The 15967-nt window shown below is 44.2% G+C and overlaps 1 protein-coding gene across 5 annotated transcripts in view; it reads left to right on the top strand.

Annotated features, from left to right (window-relative positions):
- The window catches only part of ARHGEF12 (Rho guanine nucleotide exchange factor 12), a 101257-nt gene that overhangs the window by 60164 nt on the left and 25126 nt on the right, over positions 1-15967 (top strand). For all 5 annotated transcript variants that reach the window (XM_038380441.2, XM_043501071.1, XM_043501070.1 and 2 more), the window contains 17 exons: positions 1395-1487; positions 2145-2255; positions 2567-2665; positions 4073-4115; positions 4555-4660; positions 5307-5444; positions 5986-6018; positions 6973-7087; positions 7797-7902; positions 8241-8453; positions 8879-9011; positions 9325-9360; positions 11035-11189; positions 11925-12071; positions 12850-12935; positions 14602-14727; positions 15516-15630. In XM_038380441.2, coding sequence (XP_038236369.1) covers positions 1395-1487; positions 2145-2255; positions 2567-2665; positions 4073-4115; positions 4555-4660; positions 5307-5444; positions 5986-6018; positions 6973-7087; positions 7797-7902; positions 8241-8453; positions 8879-9011; positions 9325-9360; positions 11035-11189; positions 11925-12071; positions 12850-12935; positions 14602-14727; positions 15516-15630 — 1855 coding nt within the window. The remainder of the gene's footprint in view (positions 1-1394; positions 1488-2144; positions 2256-2566; positions 2666-4072; positions 4116-4554; positions 4661-5306; positions 5445-5985; positions 6019-6972; positions 7088-7796; positions 7903-8240; positions 8454-8878; positions 9012-9324; positions 9361-11034; positions 11190-11924; positions 12072-12849; positions 12936-14601; positions 14728-15515; positions 15631-15967) is intronic.

Here is a 15967-nt window from a genome sequence, read left to right as displayed (position 1 = left end):
GCATGCGCCACTGGTGGTATGTCAGCTTGATGCTCCTTCAGCTCTCAACAGGCTTCTTAAGAGAGTGATACATGAGCCACTATAGTTTGGGAACTGTTGCGAGTCAAAAGCCTCCATTTGCAGAAAAGTTGCTAGGCGTATACCATCTCACAGCTTGCCTCGTTGGAGGGAGTCTCGCTTTGATGGGTGACATTCAGAGAGTACAAAAACAGGCTACATAGACTGTGGGGTTGAAACCTGCTAATTGTGGCTTTTGTGAGCATTCTTATCTTAAGAGGGGAAGATCCTCATGTCACAATTCAGGAACCTGCATTTCCTTGTGGTCCAGCAAGGGCACTCACTGTAGGCTCCAGGCTCCTCGGCTGACAGGTCTCTTGGGCGTGGGGGGAGACCTGCAACTCTCTCCCTCCTGACTGGGGTATTACCGGAATGCACAGCTCCCTGCTTACACTTTAAGCTCCCAGCAAAGTCAGACTGCCTAAGCTGGCCTGCTTTACTTTTCTCCTCACAGACAGTAAAATGTGTAATTGCCACAGTTAATGTGCTTGCTTATAAAGTGCTCTGTGGTATCTTTATTCTTAAGGTAAACGCATTACAGAAAAATTCTAAACAATAAAAGAACCTACCCGCATGCTAATCAGCTTCCCAGTGATCTCCCCCTGATTCCAAGGGCTCTGACCAGTGAAATGTCCTTCAAACTCCACACTGGGGTTTTTCTGTGGTCACAAGTTCATCACAGCTTCAGCTCAGAACAAGCCCCTTCATTCATGGGCCAAAGTCCTTCCAATCCTTCCCTAAGGATTGGTGCCCTCCTTGGACCAGAGGTCCTGTTCATTAGCTACATCGGAAAGAAGGCCTGGGTCAGTTTAAACTCTGACGATTTGTACAAAAATCCTTTTTCTGTTGGTCCCTGGAGAGTTCAATTTGAACTAGTATAGGTGACCTTCTCTCCAAGTGGTGACAGCTGTCTGGATTTGTTACAACCTTAGTGAATTTGGTTAACCACTCCTACTGTTCTTAAATCCTGAAAGGCGATGGTCCCCCTCCACCACAGAATTACATACAACCACTCAATTATACATAAACCTTTTCATTTTTAATACAATGAACTCCCAAAATATTTAAACTTACTTCAGTAAGGTTTGTCCAGGATATTGCAGGATACTGTCTTATCTGTCACACCTAAGGTGTCCGTCCATTAGCCAGCTCTAATTACATCCCCACTGAGGGAGAAATATGGACAAGGAGTTGCTAAAGACCAGATTGAGTTCCAAAAGAGTGACTGCTTAAAAATGAAAATGTCATCATCTCTTTATAGATGGTTGCCAAAGAGAAACCTTCCCTGAGACATTAATTGCTCTCTGCATTTTTTTTTCCCTCTCTCAACACCCCAGGATTCTCAATCCAGTATTGGGAGTCCCTCCTCCCGCCTGGCACCTCAGATCATCGGAGCAGAGGATGATGACTTTGATGCTGAACAGGAGCAGGTGGGTTTCGCTCTTCTGTCACACAGCCATTTCTTTAGGATGGGGCACAGCGACATCTAAACACTTTCCTTATGCCTCAGTTGTGACCACGTCCTGCCATATTGTTAGCAGACAGCGCTAATTTAGTAAACTTAAAAAATAAATAAAAAAAAGAGGGAGAGAAAAGCAAGGATTCATTGTCACTGTTGGCCCTAATGAATGGGAAATGGCACTTTCAAAGTTCGTGCTAAATAGTCTGTGATTTTGTTACCCCGTCTTTTTCCCCCATAACTTCAACCTCACCAGAAATTAATCTGCTTCATTGTATTGCCTAGCTTTAATTGGCTTTTTGTAAGCTGCAGTGTTGCTACAGCAGTGATCTTTTCTAATACCTTTTTACTGAAGGGTTTTAATAGTAATTTGCTCTTGATTCTATTCCATTATATGTCTTGTGTGAAAGTGTTTTAAAGTACTAAACTGTATGGAAAAGACCAGGAAGTGGTCTGATGCCGAGCTCTTCCTGAAGGGCTAGAATGGCAGTCCATGAGTCGTGGAATTAGGCTGGTTCTGCTCTGTTGCTTACCAAAGAAAGGAGAAACCATTCAACTGGGATGAAGCCTTCAAGGTTTCTCACAGGCCTTTGTGTGCAGTTGAAGTGGACTGTCTGTGTCTTTACAGATCAATGGGCAATGCAGCTGTTTCCAGAACATAGAGCTGCTGAAATCTCGCCCGGCTCACTTGGCTGTGTTCCTGCATCATGTGGTGTCCCAGTTTGACCCGGCAACGCTGGTAAGATGTCACTCTGGGATGGTTCTGCTGGGCCAGATTTACGGGGTTGGCCTGAGTTGTCTGGAGTCACCACTGCTTTGGCAGTGAGAAAAATGCAGCTCTCAAATATGCGTCAGGCTTTTGAGTAAATGTCAGATAAATAAAATGGCCTCTAAAAGTATTGATTCATCTCTTCAGCACAGCCATGTTGCAAGTTCTTCACCAGTAACTGGAGTTTTGAGAGGCTTATTTCCTCTGAACACTTGAGAGGAAATTCACAGGTAGAATCTGGAGAATTCTCACTCTTTTTTTTTTTTTTTTTTTTTTTCCAGCTCTGCTATCTTTATACAGACTTGTACAAACAGACCAACTCCAAAGAGACTCGTCGTGTCTTCCTTGAGTTTAACCAGTTCTTCCTGGACCGAGCTGCGGTAGGTTCCAAGACAGGTGTGCTGCTTTTCTCCCCCTGCAACCGCATGCAAGGAACTGATTTTACCTTTCTCATCCTGATGTGCTAGAGAGATCTTAACAATGCTCTAGGCACCGTGGAACCTTCGTTTGTATCCAGGCAGGGTAGACCTAGCCTTTAGTTTTATGGGGTAAAAGCTGTTGCCTGTGGGGGTCTTAAATACCAGAATACTGTCTCTCTTCATGAAAGATCCCATTTCATAAGAGTAGGCCAAAACTCCCCACTCTGTGCACATATTGTAAAGTATTCTGCACTCCAATTATTTGATGACTTCCAACCTAGAGGTGGTGGGTGTGTGTGTGTGTAACTGGAGCTTCACAATGAAAAACACTACAGAAATGTACTATGCATATGCTGTGTGTTGCTGTGCATTAAAGCTGATACAGCCTTCTCTCCAGTGCCTCAGACTTATGAAGGTTTACGTAGTGTTTCATCTATTGCTTGCAGCCATTATACATTATACATGGCATCCCTACTGGTTATCATTTGTGGTCTGTCAGGTTGAGATTTACTTCTGCCAAGTGTAAAATGTGTGATCGTTATTTATAGTTGAGTAAACGGCAATGACTAAATTGACTGTGCTGTCATAGCGTTGCCACCAGTGCTCAGAAATCTGAAAACTGAAGTAAGTTTTCAAACATAATTTTTTAAAAAAAGTTACTCCTGGTTTTCTAACCATCTCTTCTCTCCCCCTCCCGCCCCTCGCCAAACAAACAAACGAAAAGAAACCCAAGGCTGTACACAGGCAGAGGTGTTTCTTCCATCTGTCTCCTATAACTACTGTAGTTCCTTGTTAAAATAGTAGCACTAAATGTAAGAGAATAAAGCTGGCCACAACCTCAGGACTCTGGAAACCCTCTGATTCACGAGCAGCATGTTCTTCGATAGGAAATGGAATGAGTTTGACATCTGCGTTGATCCGGGCAGTCGTCCATTGCAGTACAGTTGGATTCTGCTGCTTAAATTGATGTGACAGTTGCTAATGTGGGAGTTTTGTGTATTTGTTTACAAAGATGAGGAACCTCTGTTTGGCCATAATGGTTAAGACCCATGGACAGGCTCATCTCATACCCTGCCTGAAGCAGGACTCTGTACACATGCCTTGGAGGAAGGTGAAACCACTTCCATGGTGCAATGCTATCTAAAATATCTGCTGTGGGAATTTATTTTGGGGAAATTCTATGGCGTGTGTTATACAGGAGTTCAGATGCGGTGTTCACAATGGTCCCTACTGGCCTTAGAATCTATACGTTCTGAGTGGAGGGAATTGCCTTTGTGACTCCTGCAAGTGCTCAGAGGTGATCAGCCTATGGGGAGAGAAGAGCCTGTCATGTATGATCTCACTCTTGCATTTACTTTTCTTTTTCAGAATCTGAAGGTTCCTGTTCCAGATGAAATTTGTATAGATCTAGGTAAGGTCCTTTTTATAATGAGTGTCCGTTGGCATAGATCCTACTGTTTTGAGACCGTCCTAACGGATCTCTTAAAGAACTCTCTGAGTGGGTGTCTCTTCAGGTGTGTGTTTGCTATTTGTACAGTGTGTGTCAAACTTGGAGAGACAGGTAAGTGGTCGTGTTGGTGTTTGATTGGGAAGAACATTCTATACACTCCTATGTATGACACTAGATGGGAAGCATGGGCACCTACATCTTGTATTTTTTTAGTGTGATACTGGGTATAGCTAACGCTGTTGGTGCTTAATACACTTTCACATGGTAGACAGCAGGAGGTAAAAGGTCACTGCTACAAAGACTGAAGAGTTTATGTGAATGGCTTTCTCCTAATACAAAGTAACTATTCTAATACAGTGTTCTAAAGTGAAACCCTACCTCTTCCTCCCTTCACCTGCAGAAAAAAGAAGGCCAGAACTCATTCCAGAGGAATTGCACCGCCATTATATCCAAACTATGCAAGATAAAGTCTATCCAGATGTCCAGAGGCATCTGGAAGATTTCAGGTATGTAGACTTTTTTTCCTGCAGCTTGTACTGAGCACTAAATTTCATCCCCAAGTTAATATTCTGTTAATATAGATGTAAGTTCAAACTTCTAGGACTTAGTAATTCATCTTTGGCCTAGATGAATCCTCCATGTTAGCAAGTCACTGTGGTGATACTCTAGAATTTTGGAGCTTACTTGTTCCTCTGCTGTGTGTGGTCAGAGCAATTCCATGGTAATCTATGATTACTTGGAAGGACAGCCCTGGGCTCTTCAAATGGCCTCTTTATTGGCACAGACACTGAGCGCACAGTGCTCAGAGCCGACTTCCTCTCTTCCTTGGCCATTAGTGCCCGTCTCTGCCTCTCCCTATATGGAGCACAGCTTATTGTATAGCAATCTGGCTGCCTCCCTTGACCTCAGAAGAGGCTGCAGTTTCATGAAGCTGTATTCGCAGAGCAAGGCGGCTTCACAAACTGCAAAGTGATATTGGCTGCTTTACTGCTTGGACCAATGATGCACAGAGGTGAAGTGACTTTCCCAAGGCCACAAAACTTTTTGGTAGGAGAGGTGGGACAGGAACCATCGAGCATTCTGAATGCTGGGAGGCCATTTATTCACATCACCCAGTTGTGTTATTTCATGCGGTTATTGTCTCTTATTTAGACAGAAGCGTAGCATGGGATTGACGCTGGCCGAAAATGAACTGACCAAGCTGGATGCAGAACGTGTCCGTGACCGGATCACATTAGAGAGAGAGAGAGCGTGTGCAGAGCAGATAATTACCAAAATCGAGGAGGTGTTGTAAGTAGCAGCGTGTGTGAATGTGGGGGTAACATGCAGACTGCCTTCTATCTACTCAAGGCTTGACGAGAGCAGAGCAAAGGAGTTGAGAACTGAAAAGAACTTAGGGTCATCACCTTTCCCCTCCTCCCTAGTTTGCTTCTGGCAGCTGTTGGATTACCCATCAGTGTAATGGAGGTCATTGGAAAATGAATCCAGAGCAAATATCCCCAGATAGTCTGTGATGGAATTGCTTATTCCTGGAATACTTATTAAATAGCAGCTCCAGGGCTTCCGTTCTTGGCATCTTGAGTGTCAGATCCAGAATTTTTTCAGTTGGCTCCAAGAAACTTGCAGCCTCAGAATTGATTTTAAAGGGGAGGGGGGGATGGGGCGGGGGGGGGAAGCTGCTGGCTTCTCCCTATGGAGTTTGGCTGGGATTTGTTAGGATTCAAGGAGGAGGCACTATACAAATAAGTACTGTCGTGCTGGATTATTTTGACAGTGAGAGTGTTTGGTTGGGATTGGTTTGTGTTCTTTAAACTGTCTCTCTCGCTTTCAGGATGACTTCTCAGCCTCTGGAAGAGGACAAGAGGTAATGTACCAATTTTGTGGAGTTGGCATGTGGAGTAAGATCACCTCACCTAAGTGCTGACTCTTGGCTCTGTGTCTGACTTTTGCTGAGCAGGACAAGATAGCCCTCTGCTGGCTGTAGCAGCAAACTTCATTTTCTAGAAGTGCTCTCTGTCCGAGATCTGTCTGGATGGAGCCCTACTGTATTGGGGCAAGTTTTACTGCAGCGGACACTTAGCTGCATTGTGGTATTAATAGTATGTTTTACTGTTGTAGAACTTCTGAAAACATTTTCCGAATAATTGCCTAGATGTTGCAGAGCAACATCGATCTTTCCAGGCTATTGTACACCTTGTAGGAGTCTGATTTGTTTTGCGTTACCTCCCAGTTTCACCTCATTTAAAAACTACTTGCTTTCAAAATCAGACCTAAAAATACAAAAGTCACAGCACACTATTACTGAAAAATTGCTTACATTCTCCTTTTTACCATATATTTATAAAAACAATTGGAATATCAATATTGTACTTACATTTTGGTACATCTTATATAGAGCAGTATAAACAAGTCATTGTCTGTATGAAATTTTAGTTTGTACTGACTTGTCTAGAGCTTTTTATGTTTGTAGTAAAACTAGGCAAATATCTAGATGAGTTGATGTACCCCCTGGAAGATGTCTAGGTACACCCAGGGGCACAGGTACCTTTGGTTGAGAACCACTGCTACAGAGGATGTATCAATCAGCAGGTATCAGGGACTATATTTTGCACTTGCAAGGGGTCAGGTTCTATGATGGGCAAGATGTTTTCTGGTCTCTTGTGACTGAGTCATATCAACAGGAATTGGTGCCCCAATGCCAGAGAAGGATTTTCTTTTGAAAATCAGGAGTTAACCTCTGTACACAAACTTCTTAATTAAGAGGCTTTCCAAACTCATTTTTTACGAGTTTCCCTCTCTCTTTTGTTTTGTCTTGCAGTTCAACCATGCAGTATGTGATTCTCACCTACATGAAGTATCTGGGTGTGAAAGTCAAGGAGCCCCGGAGTTTGGAGCAGAAGCGCGGACGTATTGGTTTCCTGCCAAAGATAAAGGTAATAGCAGCTCTGGTAAAATGCAGAGTCTGCGGCCAACCTTTTCAAACGTGAGTGCCTCAAGTAAGACTTGTGGCACCTTAGAGACTAACCAATTTATTTGAGCATAAGCTTTCGTGAGCTACAGCTCACTTCATCGGATGCATTCAGTGGACTCCGCTTATGCTCAAATAAATTGGTTAGTCTCTAAGGTGCCACAAGTACTCCTTTTCTTTTTGTGGATACAGACTAACCTGGCTGCTACTCTGAAACCTGTCAACTAAGACTCTATACTTAAGCTCCTAAATATAAGTGGCCATGACTTCCAGCAGTGCTGAGTGCCTGCAGCTTCCAATGACTGCAGTGTGGAGCAGCTGCAGCTCCCACTGTAGAGTGTCAGGTGTCTAAAGATGGACTTAAGAGTCTGTTTTGACATGTTAGCTTTGTTCCTCTCTCATTTGGCTGCCTGACTTCTTGTATTTTGAGTCCTGTAAAAGCTCTGGGTAAGGAAATGACTGTTAAAACCTGCTCCTCTCTCCTTTGAAATCTAAAGACTGTTGTGAACTGTCCTGTGCTGACTGAGAGGGATAGGGATAGACCAACTAGTGTGAATAGGTTTCTACTATCTTGAACTTCTAGGATTCTGAGGTAGTAGCAGATATATCTATAACTGACTCCAGGAGAAATGAGTTACTCATTTGATTTTTCTTTGGTTGTGTATTAACCGCAGCAAAGTATAAAGAAAGAGAAAGAAGGGGAGGAAAAAGTGAAGAGGAGAGGCTTCCCCAGTATCCTGGGACCCCCAAGGAGACCGAGTCGCCATGACAGCAGTGCAAGTATGTTGGACTGTGGAATGTGCGTTCTGCTTCCTAATGGTCTGTCTGAAAATCAGATGGTCTCTGCACCCATTGTCACCTTGTATCCCAGTGAGACTTAAAATCTGTTTAGGCGACCTCCACAATACACCGAGTACTTTAGATGTCAGCTAAAGTAACCCTCTGAACAACATCCTTGTATTAGAGCTTGAGTAGCATTCATTAACTGGAGACTCATTCGGTTTGAGATGTGATTTTAAAAAACAAAGCAAGCTAATGAAATTATTCGTTGAAATCTCTCTGAGGATTTCTGGGGACAGGAAGGCCTCCAGCAATCTGTCTTGTCTGTCTCTGTTCAGTTGGCAGGGCTATGGAAATGCAGAAGCAGCGCCATCCAAAGCACTTATCCACAGCCTCTTCAGTTAGTCCAGAGCCGCCAGACTCTGTCAAGATGCGCCAGAGTGGGTCCTCTAGCGATGGCGCAGACATGACATGCCCTCCTGCCAATCCCATGTCTCCATTAGCTATGGGGCCCTTTACCTCCCCGGAGGGAAGCAAGGACAGCGAGACAGGTGAGAAGATGCTGGAGAGGGGAGTGTTGAAGGCTGTATTGCAGATAGGATGTGTGAATTGCCATCCCATTTTAAGAGCATGTTACTAATATTGAGGCCCTTAGACGCTCTGACTCTTCCTGTTTAGTGATCTGTGCTGAGTTATATCACTGGGTTCTTGAATGTGGCTTGTCATTGGCTTCCAAAATGCTGTATTTTTTGATCATCCTGAGGAAGAAATAGCCCCAACTTCAGTGCTCAAGTACCCAGCCCTGCAACAACAGATGAATGCAATGTTAAATGCTTCTCTGTTAAGGCTTCTTTCTTTCTAAGGTCAGGAATTGTTGGGTCCCCGTCCCCCCCACCCCCAGCCTCCAAGAGAGAGCTCTGAAAGCTAGTTTTGTGTTTTGATCTCTCCTGGAAACTCCTGACGATTCTCTTTTCAGGCCCCAAGCAGTCTGGAGATGCTCCACCTCTTAGTGACTCTGTGGATGGCGCACCCCGCACCCCTAACACTGTCTTTGATTTCCCATCCCCTCCGCTGGACCAGCTGCGAGAGGAGGAAGGAGAACTTGATAGGTATTTATGGGTACAGTTCATTTGGAGCTGGGAAGGGTGTAGCAAAGAGAATGAAAGCAGTTATATTGGGTCTGCAGAACAATTTTGGCAGCATGGCCTATTTTGAACATTATTCGGAGGGAAGGGGAGAGAATGGAGACACTGCCCTGAGATATTTTAGTTTCCTCCCACTATAATTGTACTAGAAGAGTCTCTTCAGTATCAGGGCTAGAATGTCGTTTGGCTAGAGACACAAACCAGTCCTTAAGATTTCACTCTGGAGCTCTGCTGACTGGAATGAAATCCCATTATTCAAGCTAATTTTGTTTTTCAGATTAGCTGACTTGGGAACACCAAAACCATTCCGAAAGTGAGTATGGCTGTAAACTAGTTGGAACTAAAACATTACTTTATAGTTAATACCTGATATAGCACTTTACAAAGGAGGTCAGCATAATTATCCCCATTTCACAAATGATGGAGCCTGAAGCATGGAGAAATGAAGTGACTTGACCAAGTGCACGCAGGCTAGTGGCAGAGCTGGGAATTGAACCCAGGTCTCCTGAGAGCCAGTCGAGTGTGCTGTCTACCAGGCCACACTCTTATAAAGTAGAGCTTAGTGATATTTGTAATCTGTCCCTGGTCAAAATAATTTCCATGACCTAGATAATAGTGTGGGTAATGGGGATATTAATATCCTCACTGTGTGATGTCTGGATAAAAAGCACTAATTATTATTACCACTACTTATAATTGGTTGGATTGGGAGTCAAGAATACTGGGTTCTGTTCCTACGAGTATGTCTGCACCTGGCAAATTTCTGCGCCACAAGTTATACCACTTTTATTAAAACACTGGAATTAAACCACTGGTGCATGTCCACACTGTGCTGCTTGTGCTCCATCATCACATCCACATTAGCAGCTCTTGCAACAGCAAAGATAGCAGTGCATTGTGGTAGCTATTCCATTGTGCAACTGGCTGCAGGGTGCTTTGGGAAGGGTTTGCAATGTCTCATGGGGCAAGCACAGCATCCCATAATGCAGGTTTCCCAATCCCATTGTTCCATGGGCATCCTACGACATTGCCCAGCTGCTTTTCAGCTGAAGTGTGTGACACGGAGGGTGTGTGTATAGAGGTGGGGAGAGAGACCGTTTGTTTTGGGGGACAGAGTGTGTGTCAGCATGCTGTCTTGTAAGTTCAGACAGTGGCAGGAAGCAACCAGTCCTGAGGCAGGGAGAGGGGGAAACTGTGACATCAGTCCTTGTTTGTGTGTGTGTACTGTGTGTCTCTCTCTCGTGCACATGCACACACCTGCCTCTGTGTTCAACAGCACGAGCATTCCATGTTGAAAGGGGAGGGGCGCATGTCTCCAGGGCAGCCAAGTTAAAAACAATGAGTAGGGGCATTATGGGACAGCTCCAGAGGCCAGTTACAGCACAGAAAGCAGTCAAGTGTCTATATTGGCAATAAAGTGCTGGAGCCTCTGTGCAAATAACCTCACGACTCTCGTCGCAGTGGGGTTTTTTGTAGCACTGCAACTGAGGAGTTTCTGCACACAAAGTGGCTTGGCAGCGTGTACACCTCTGCAGTTTGAGGGCAAAAAGCTGCTTTACTGTGCAGAAACTTGCCAGTGTAGACAAGCCCTAAATCTTTGTTGCACTATCTGCAGATAGTGGAAAGGGTTGGGAAAAAAAAATCATCTTTCCTCTGTCTTACTATGTGACCTTGGGCAAATGACTTCACCTCTTTGTATGTCTGTTTAGCCATGTCGTAAAATGGGGGATTATAATACTCAATGCAGATGGTGTTGTAAGAGTGAACGCTAAGCCTTAGATAAAGGTCTCTGTAAAAGGGCTAAGTACCAAAATGCATCTGTAACCAGAAGGCTTCTGGCAGCTTCCCTGAGTATTTCTTCATAAAATTTTCAACTGTGGTTTTGTTCTATTTTTTCCCCCCTCCTTCTGCCTACACTTTGCCATTTTCTTCCCTTTGCCGGTGCTTGGATCAGAAGGCATCTGACTGGCGTGTTCTCTCTCTTCAGGATGGACAGTGTGGGCTTTGGGGATGTTCAGAGTGAGGATGAGCTGTTTGATTTTGACACAGAGACTGATCCTCCCAACTGGCAGCAGCTGGTGAGCCAAGAGGTGCTGCTGGGGCTGAAACCCTATGAAATCAAACGCCAGGAAGTGATTAATGGTGAGTTCACGTGTTTCTCTTTGCTGACCCACCAAATCCTGAAACCTACAGTTTCCCAACTCTTAAAATGAGCACTTTTTTCATCTGAATGGCTCACAGTTAGGAACAAGCTGTAGTTTCTGGCCTGCAAACTGCAAGAATGTGCAAACTGCTGGTATGGTGTTTATATATATATCGGTAGGTAACATGCAGAGATCCTAGATTGGCTCAGTCCCAAAGCAGGAGCAAGCAGTTTTAGATGGCAAAACAAGGACCAACTTACAGCATCCTGGGAGGGAGTAAAGAGGCAGGGAGGACTATATACTGCTTTCTGGAAAAATCACGATCTAAGGGAATGGCTCCTATCCCAGCACACTCATGGAGACTTCACCTTGATCTCAAATCATACAGCTCTATGGAGCTGTTTGTGTGACAACCATCTACTTGGGGTAAATTGTAATTCAGTAACAAGTTTGCTTCGCTGCACATTCCTGTATCTAGGGTAGCTGAGCATGGTTTCTGATTCCTTAGTACACCAGAATCTGGGCCAGCAAGGAGGGCATAGATGGGGGAGAGATTTTTGCAGATTCAGGTTCCTGACCCCAGAGTTAATGTGTGCTCTCTCTCAACTGCTTAATTTATTAAGTAACTCAATTGCTGGCAGATTCTGGCTTCCACTGTAGACCACGCTGGAACCCACACAGTGTTACTGCATTAAATCAGTAATCATCCTGTATTTCTCTTCCTCCTCTTCAGAGCTGTTCTACACTGAGCGAGCTCACGTCCGCACGCTGAAGGTTCTACATCAGGTCTTCTTCCAGCGTGTATCCCGTGAAGGCATCCTGACCCCCTCTGACCTGCACAAAATCTTTTCCAACCTGGAGGATATCCTTCAGCTCCACAGTAAGGGCAGATGAGGTGCTTTTCAGCTCGGCTAGGCTCCCGACAGCAGTGATGGATGCACACATCTGAGATGTACATGCTTGCTGATGCAAGTATGCATAAGTATATCCACATATAGTGGGCATCCACACACAGCACTTGAATTACATGCACACAATCATTTCACACTTGGTTTACAAGCATATCTGTTGCCAAGGTGCCAGATACACTCTTGTTCTCACGCACATGCCCAAGGGGTCTTAAGGTGATATACACCCCCTCTTTCATAAACAGAGCAATACTGAGATGAATCCTCATGCGAAAAAACTAACCAGACACGTGCTGCCCAGGAGGTTCATAGGCAGAAGGCTACTAAAGGGAGCAATATGCATTTGGATGCTGATGCTTCTGAAAAGCAGGGTTTCCTAGTGGTTAGAGCAAGGGACTGTTAGGATTCCAGTTGTATCACTGTGTGACTTTGGGCAAGCCACTAGCTGTAACCTTACTGTGTCTGTTTCCCTGCATTTTAAAATTAGAATAACATTAAGCCTCTCCTCCTTGTGAAGTAGACAAAGTAATGTTGGAAAAGTTCTCGGAGTGGTTATTTATTGTTCGTTCTTATTAATGATTCCTGTTTATCAATATTAGCCTACCATCTGGCACCTCTCTGTTTCACTTTAATTTGCCCTGTGATTATTGTAAATCCAGTCTCCTTTTTGGTTTGTTCCCATTTTGAAATAAATGACCAATTTAGACTGTATTAATTATCCCTTCTTTTGCCTTTTTTCCCCCCCTCTAGCTGGTTTGAATGATCAGATGAAAACTGTCCGTAAACGGAATGAGACCTCTGTTATTGATCAGATTGGGGAAGACTTGCTAACCTGGGTAAACTGAATTTTTTTCCTCCTGTTCAGCAATGTAAATATTCCTGAAAGTGAGAGTCCAATAAAATAGTAAATAAAGCCCCAGGAAACCAGTGTAACTTGCATCCACTAAGAATGCAATATCTGAAATTGATCATTTCTGTGGAGCTAATATGGAGCTGGGGACAAAGGACTGTGAGAAGGTGGAGGGAGCTCAGCATGGAGTTTGCTGAGTGCTTTATCTAGCGGCATGCTTTATTCAGTTAAAGATAAATACGCAAATCATTTCTTTAAAGGTGACCTGCTTAGAGGGGAAAACTTGTCTGCTTTTTTTGCTTCTTTATGATGTGTGAAGGACAGAAAGTGGGGCTGGGGAAGGAAAGAGAGAGAAGATGAATGGCCTTTGCTGGGTGGTTGGACTGCTTATATTTTTACCTTGGAAATATTGAAACTATAACGTATTGTATTCCCTGTGTTTTTGCTGGAGGATTCATAAAACTACTAGAGAATTGGAGTGAGAGTTTCCTCAGACCCAAGTGGAAGGAGTGGGAGTGTCCTGAGTCCTTCCAAAAATGCTTGTATCCCAAGGGTCCATCTCTCTGTTGTTGTCTGGTGAAACCTATTTAATTTAGAGTTTGTTTGGCTAAAACTCCTTCACTTTTCAGTTGTTCAGTTTTCAGTCTCTTTGATGTCTTCATCCCACCAGTTCTCCATTCTCCTAGCCAAAAGAAGGCAACACAGACCTGATATTTCAGCTGGAGGGAAGCCCCAAACCTGTTGGCTCTCCTCTGTATATTGTAAAGAAGCAAAAAATTTGGGCACACACTCCTTTTTCCTTTGCAGGTCACCTTTCAAAGTGTGTGGATGGAAGGCTTGGGACGTCAGCAGGCTGGGCATTGTTCACCACGCCAATGCTCTCCCCGTGCTGATACCATGACTACACAGCCATGTCGCTGCCGCGACAGCGGTTTAACCTTGCTAGTGAAGACGTTGCCCCTAGGCTGGCTCAAGGGTGGGTGCCAAGGAGAGCAGATGAAGGGGTTTGCAGCACAGTCTCTTGCAGTCATCAGCCCGGCTTGTTGTGTGTTTTGTTTTTTTTTTTCTCCCAACTCCACCTGCCATCTCGGTGCAGAAGTTTGGGGTGGGCAATAAGATCACATGTTGAATCCTGGGACCTTGCAGTGGATGGCCCAACCTCATGGTTTCATGTGCAACCCTGGACTTGCATGTACAGGTCAATGGTAAAGTAAAATAGGCCCAATTCATCCCTCCTTATTTAAATCAGTGTAGTTGTACCTGCTTACACCAAGGCTGATTGTGAGTCAGTGGCTTGATGGACGAAGCAATGGCATTGTCTCCTCTTCTGAGTCAGCAGCGACCTCGTGCCTTGCGGTACATTCTGCCTTTGGTATGGATAGAAAGACAGTGATTGTGAAAAGTGGGTTGTGTAAAAGCAGGCCTAACGGGAGAACTTCTCAGCCGCCAAGGGTTCCTCGGCGGGTTGGGGTGAAGAAGTCTGAAAGGCAGTCTGTATCAATTAGAGATGAGGAGATGTAAACATGGCTGTTTTGGGGGTCTGGGCAGCCTCTTTGCCTTCTGAGAGCAATTCCAATGTGTGCCAGAGCTCATGATGGCATGTGCCCAGTTTGTCTCTGTCTAAATTTGGCTTCCTTGGTTTCTTGGCACAGTTCAGTGGAGCAGGAGAGGAGAAGCTGAAACACGCAACTGCCACCTTTTGTAGTAACCAGCCTTTTGCTCTAGAGGTGATCAAATCACGGCAGAAGAAAGACTCTCGCTTCCAAACCTTTGTGCAGGTGAGTTTCACTCAAAAATTGGAACTGGTCCCAAATTTGGATGATGATCAGTGAAGGATAACTGGGGGCTGTAAGTAAGGTTAATACAATTAGCAGGATCATATCTAAGATTGTTGTTGGATTGGGATTATTTCCAACACCAGATTGTCTCTGATAATCACTTCTGGACAGGTGAACCTTTAATGCTGAGGATTAAAGATAATGTGCTGGTAGAGAGAGACATGTTCAGTTACAGGATTTAGATACCCATCCCTGTTACACTGTGCACATGCCTGATTAAGAACCGGTGTTCTGTGTAGCACAGCAGGGCAAAGTGGGTGTGCGCCCTGAACTCTAGAGACATGTGGTATACCTATCCCACTGGGAAGGACCTCCGCATGTGTACCATCTGAAGAGGAGAGCATTATCTGCATTACCGCTGGATGGGAATTCTGGTAATACAAAGACTGGTGTAATTTTGAAAAACTGTAATGTCCACGCAGTGTGAAAGACTAAGCTGATGTCTTCCCTGTATGGCAGTGACTGAGATTGATTATGGAGGGTACCAGCCTGTGTGAAGTAATGAGGGAAGGAAGCCACTGCTTTTGTGATGAGCCTTTCCTATATGTAATTGCAAATGAAACTGGGCTGTGTAGTCTGAGTGATAAATCTAGGCAATCCTTGTCTTGTATTTAATTACCGGAAATGTGAAGTAATAGACATTTATATGATGAATAGATGGTACATGTTCAGGTAATTATAGTCTTAATAAAAATGACAAATGCCATTATTACCCTGTTCAATTTTAGGATGCTGAGAGCAATCCACTGTGTCGCCGGTTGCAGTTGAAAGATATCATTCCCACTGAGATGCAGAGGCTGACTAAGTACCCCCTTCTGCTGGATAATATCGCTAAGTACTCAGGTACAGCATTTCCACGAGGGAGCCATTATCTTTGTGCCTGCATCTTGGCAGTTTTGCCAAACAAATCTGACTCTTAAAAATATATGCATAATGGATAGTTCACTGCCATGGGTCAGTGACTGTTCTCACCATGTGTCCTCCACCCTTTCTCACACCTTTTCTAACATCCACTCACTATGAGAAAAGTTCATGCACTTAAGAAATAAGTTTTCAAAACAGATTTGATGCCCACAAGCTTAAACATTCTGTCTTAAGCATTTTTAATATATTTCTCATGTTAATATCTAGGTTCTGGAAATAGTGTGAATGTTGCAGAGGTTCTCTCTTCACACTGGGT

The sequence above is a fragment of the Dermochelys coriacea genome, chromosome 22 (assembly GCF_009764565.3).
Source record: "Dermochelys coriacea isolate rDerCor1 chromosome 22, rDerCor1.pri.v4, whole genome shotgun sequence".
NCBI classification, from domain to species: Eukaryota; Metazoa; Chordata; order Testudines; family Dermochelyidae; genus Dermochelys; species Dermochelys coriacea.
Note: the sequence above shows the minus strand (reverse complement) of the source record. Positions and strands in the feature narration are given on the sequence as shown.